We start from the raw sequence: 4351 nt of genomic DNA on the forward strand, positions 1-4351 counted from the left end.
ATCTCGGGCGCGGTCAGCGACATATCCCTGGTCAGCCGTCAGCGGGGCAGGGCCGCAGGGGCGGCTGGGTGGGACGCGCACGGGAAAAGGGAGGGAGGCGCGCCGTGCGGGGGAAAGGGAGGCGGTCGCGCGGGAAAAGCGAGCGTGTCGCGCGGGAATAGAAGGGATCGCGCTGGAAAAAGAAGGGAGAGATGATTTTTTTACGGGCCTAACGTGCCGCTGGCCGGCCCGATTAGTCAACGTACCGTGCTTGGGCCTGAGAGGCGAGCACGCGGGCCGGCACGGCACGACCCATATATTAATCGGGCCCATGCGGACCGTGCCGTGCCTGACACGATTACGGTGGGCCGGACCGTGTCGTGCCGGGCCGGCCCGTTTGGCCAGCTATAGGGTCTACGAGTTCAGGGTTTATTATGAACTTTTTCTGTGCAAGACTGCAACCAAGTCCGTGCCCACAAGACACAAGAGTGTGCCGATCTCGGTGGCCCTCGCTGACATCAGCCCATGACCAGGTGACCAGACCGAAGCTTTCACGGCCATGGCGAGGGCGAAGGCACCGAGGCGGAAGCCGCCGCAGGCGGTTTCCCGACGGCTCCTCGGATTTTGCGGGCTGAGCTTCGCGGCGGGGTTGTACGTGGGGATTGACTACCTGCGGTACCTCTCGCCGACATGGCACCAGCGGCTGCAGCCGGTGCTCTGGGCGGCGCTGGCGCTCGCCGCCGCCGCGCGCGCACCGTTCTACCGCCACTGGGATGTCGAGCTCCGGGCGGTGCTTCCCTTCCTCGGTTCAATCGTCTTCATGCTCGGCGCCTTCCTCGTCGAGATGATCTCCGTCCGCTTCGTCTCCGCTCTGATGGGGCTCCAGTGGCACGGGTTAGTATCTCTGGGAACTGAGGAGGGAGCTTCCTCCCTTTCACATGCTTTAGCTTTTTCATCTGTTTGGACTCGAATTGTCATGGATCTTGGAGAGATTTGGTTTTGTGTTGCTATTTTTGGTGCTTTTTTTTGGTTTATGATGCTTAATGATATGCTTTTCAGATGTTTCTAGTGTGCTGTTCGTGTCAGGATGGTATGATCTTGGAAGATTACTTTTTGAACTGTGAAACAATCGAGTACCCCCTCCGTAAAAAAATATAAGAGCGTTTAGATCACTAGAGTAGTTTGTATCAGGACGGCGTGTGTCCTGGAGTGGGGTTTCATTGTTGAGTGTGGATAATTGCTGAGCTTGACGGGCGGAGAATTATACTTGTAATGACATATAATTGTTATCTTGGAGTGGGCTGTGAAATATTTCAGAAACTGCAGTTTGGGGGATCTTGAAGAGATTTATTTTGTAGGTAGACCAAACCTAGAAAATGTTGTGTTTATCATGTTTATTATGGTGCTCAAAACCAGTGGCGTAGTAGAGATTCATGGAGATGACAGCATTTATCATGACAAGTGTGTAAAGGGAACCTTGTCTGATTAATTGTTGCCACTGCTTCTTGTTGATGTTTATAATTTCGGTGAACGTTGTGTGACAAATGCATCTTTGTGTATGCTCTCTGTCTGTCAAGTTTTATTTCAATCATATTTCTGTGGATTATTGGTCAATGCTAGAGGTACTGTACATACCTTGTTTGTTTGTTATTACTCTATGCTATTTTTGGAGTTTTAAAATATTCCTTTTGCAGCCTTGTAATGAAGAAAGAAGTCCACATAATTTCTTGTTCAACATAAGCAAAAGTTTTTATGGTGATTAGTGTTTCATAGAGTTCAGTTTAAGCAAGGTACCAATGATTGGAACAAAGGGGCATCTAGAAGTTAAGTGGCTAAGAAAGGCATAAGCATCGCTTCATGCTTGGGCCAGTGTATTCCTGTTCGGTTACTGAGCATTGGTGTTTTCTCTCTCAATCTGATTTACATAAATGAACTATCCTTCCCTAAATATGCTCCTATTGTCCCCATTGACAAAACATCGAGAAGTTCATATCATGCCTCATCAGATGGCAAGATGGGACTGCACTGGGTTTATTTGGTCATGGTTTTCAGCTAATTATAACTGCCTTTGTGATATTTTTGTCAACTTTACCTCTGTAAAAAGATCAACTTGAACTCTGTAAAAAGATCATGGTTCGGTCATACTTTGACTTTCATTCTCAAGAAGAGAGCTTCAGTACTTACCAACTTTAACTTTTTATAGTTATTTATTATTTGCGTGCACTCATTTCCTTGCCTAGATAAATACATGCATGAATCCTGAATTCTCACACAGTTACCTGTAAACTGAACCCTGTTTTATTGTTTTAACAGATCTGCTGCTCCACTTCCTGACACTGGCCAATGGCTGCTTCTAGCTTTGAATGAGAAGCTTCCTGGAAGTGTTGTTGATCTATTGAGAGCTCATGTTATCACTCTTCACCATTATTTGATGTTATTTATGATGTTGGGGTTCTCAGTGCTGTTTGATTGCATCAAGGCTCCTGGTCTTGGAATAGCCACAAGATATATGTTCACCATGGCAGTCGGACGGTTGCTCCGGACGGCAACTTTTGTTGGTACAATTCTTCCATCTGCGAGACCTTGGTGCGCTGCAGGCCGTTATCAAATACCTGGGCACCCTCATCCCTGGGCGCAAAAATATTATGTTCCATATGCTTCTGATTCACATGCTATTCGTGCGGTCATAGACAATGATATGGCTTATGGTTAGTGTATTTGTCTTATCACCTAATTGATATGGTATTTTTCTGGGATTTGGAAACTAAATTGTCCTTCAAAAAATACAGCTGATGTTCAAGCTTACCCTGATGAGTACAGTCCTGACTGGGGTCGGATGAGTTTCTTAGTAGACATTTTGAGGCCAACCCCTGGAGAGGGGCCTGCATGGTACCATCTGTTGAAAAAAGCCAGTGGAGGTTGCAATGATCTTATGTATAGTGGGCACATGCTTGTCGCTGTTCTTACTGCCATGGCGTGGACGGTACGTAATTCATTTTACTTTTCTGTGTGTGTGTGTGTGTGTGTGTGTGTGTGTTTTGCTGGGTTTTTTTTTATGTACTTCATTTTACTTTTCTGTGTTACTGCACCATTGTACTGCACTTTCAATCTAGGATCTATATTCCATTTGCTTGGATATTGTTTAACCAGTCGCATGTAATTGATGACATCTTAACACATTTTCAATCTGTTTCACACGCATGTATAGGAAGCTTACGGGGGATGGATTTCTGTTGCAATATGGTTTCTTGTCCTGCACAGTGCACAAAGGGAGATACGTGAACGACATCATTACACTGTGGACTGCGTCGTGGCAATCTATGTCGGAATCCTCTTGTGGAGGATGACACGGTTCATCTGGTCTGCTAGAGATGCCAGCCGAGCTAGAAGGCTTGCTAAGCTTGAAGAGGTTCAGAGCAGGCTAATTCATGCAGCAAAGGACGCAGACATCAATGAGATCCGGGATCTGCTGAAGGAGGTCGAGCTAGCAGGCCATGACAAGCCTGGCTTTTCACAGAGAGCCATCCTGGCCTTTGCTGCAGCTACAATTATTTTCACGCTGACCTGTGTTGTCCTTGCCCTTACTTTAACCAGCGACGGGTGATTTCAGTTGCTAGAATCCCCTTGAGTTTACCCATTCTCTTGGGTTACACTGTTGTTCTCTGTAGGTTGAGACTGTCGAGCGTCATTTCTTGCAGGGAACATGTTTGAGCAAAATTGTAAGTTCAGTTTAGTGGTGATAAGTTTGCAAAATTGCTGTCAGTCGTTTTGAGCTTGTGCCGTTGTGAACTGTAATAGCCCTGACCGTGCTGTGTTTTTTCCTCTGCACCAACTGAAGATATTGCATATATTTAGTCTAGGTTGGTAAGTTTGGAAAATTGCTGTCAGTCATGTTTAGAGAACAAAAACTAATGATTTGAATATGGTGATTGAACTTTCCAAACTTTTTTTATTACATATATATCTCTTAGTTATATTAGATACTTAAAACTTTCATGATATTTGCAATGGGTAAAAATATTCTACTAATGTTGGTATGTGATTGTTTAAATAAGTATTGACCAAAAAAGCATGCCCGTAATTTACCTACCCAAATAACTTCTAGGATTTTATTTGTATAAGCACTTATTTGGTATAATTTGGTTGGATGAAGTAAGTTAAGTCAGAACCGGTGCACGTGAGTAATAATTTGAATTCCCTTAAAAGTATTAATTTGAATTGATCAAACGTTGTACTGAAGGCTGGTAAGTATTGTTTTGAATTGATAAATAAAATGTGGGATTGTTAAGATGGTTTCAAGAAAAAAACGGCGCTAAAAACCGAGACTGAAGGGAAAAAGGAAACAAAGCTGAGAAGGAGAAGTAAACATACA

At 44.6% G+C, this 4351-nt stretch overlaps 1 protein-coding gene across 1 annotated transcript; it reads left to right on the forward strand.

The window, feature by feature from the left end:
- The first annotated feature begins 439 nt into the window (after window positions 1-439).
- On the forward strand, window positions 440-3748 carry LOC123426717 (protein PHLOEM UNLOADING MODULATOR-like). Its single transcript, XM_045110588.1, has 4 exons — window positions 440-873; window positions 2293-2687; window positions 2769-2962; window positions 3188-3748. Exons 1-4 carry the CDS (start codon window positions 539-541, stop codon window positions 3581-3583), a joined length of 1320 nt encoding a protein of 439 aa, XP_044966523.1. The 5' UTR covers window positions 440-538; the 3' UTR covers window positions 3584-3748.
- Window positions 3749-4351: the final 603 nt, after the last annotated feature.

This window comes from Hordeum vulgare, chromosome 2H (assembly GCF_904849725.1).
Source record: "Hordeum vulgare subsp. vulgare chromosome 2H, MorexV3_pseudomolecules_assembly, whole genome shotgun sequence".
In the NCBI taxonomy this organism is placed as follows: Eukaryota; Viridiplantae; Streptophyta; class Magnoliopsida; order Poales; family Poaceae; genus Hordeum; species Hordeum vulgare.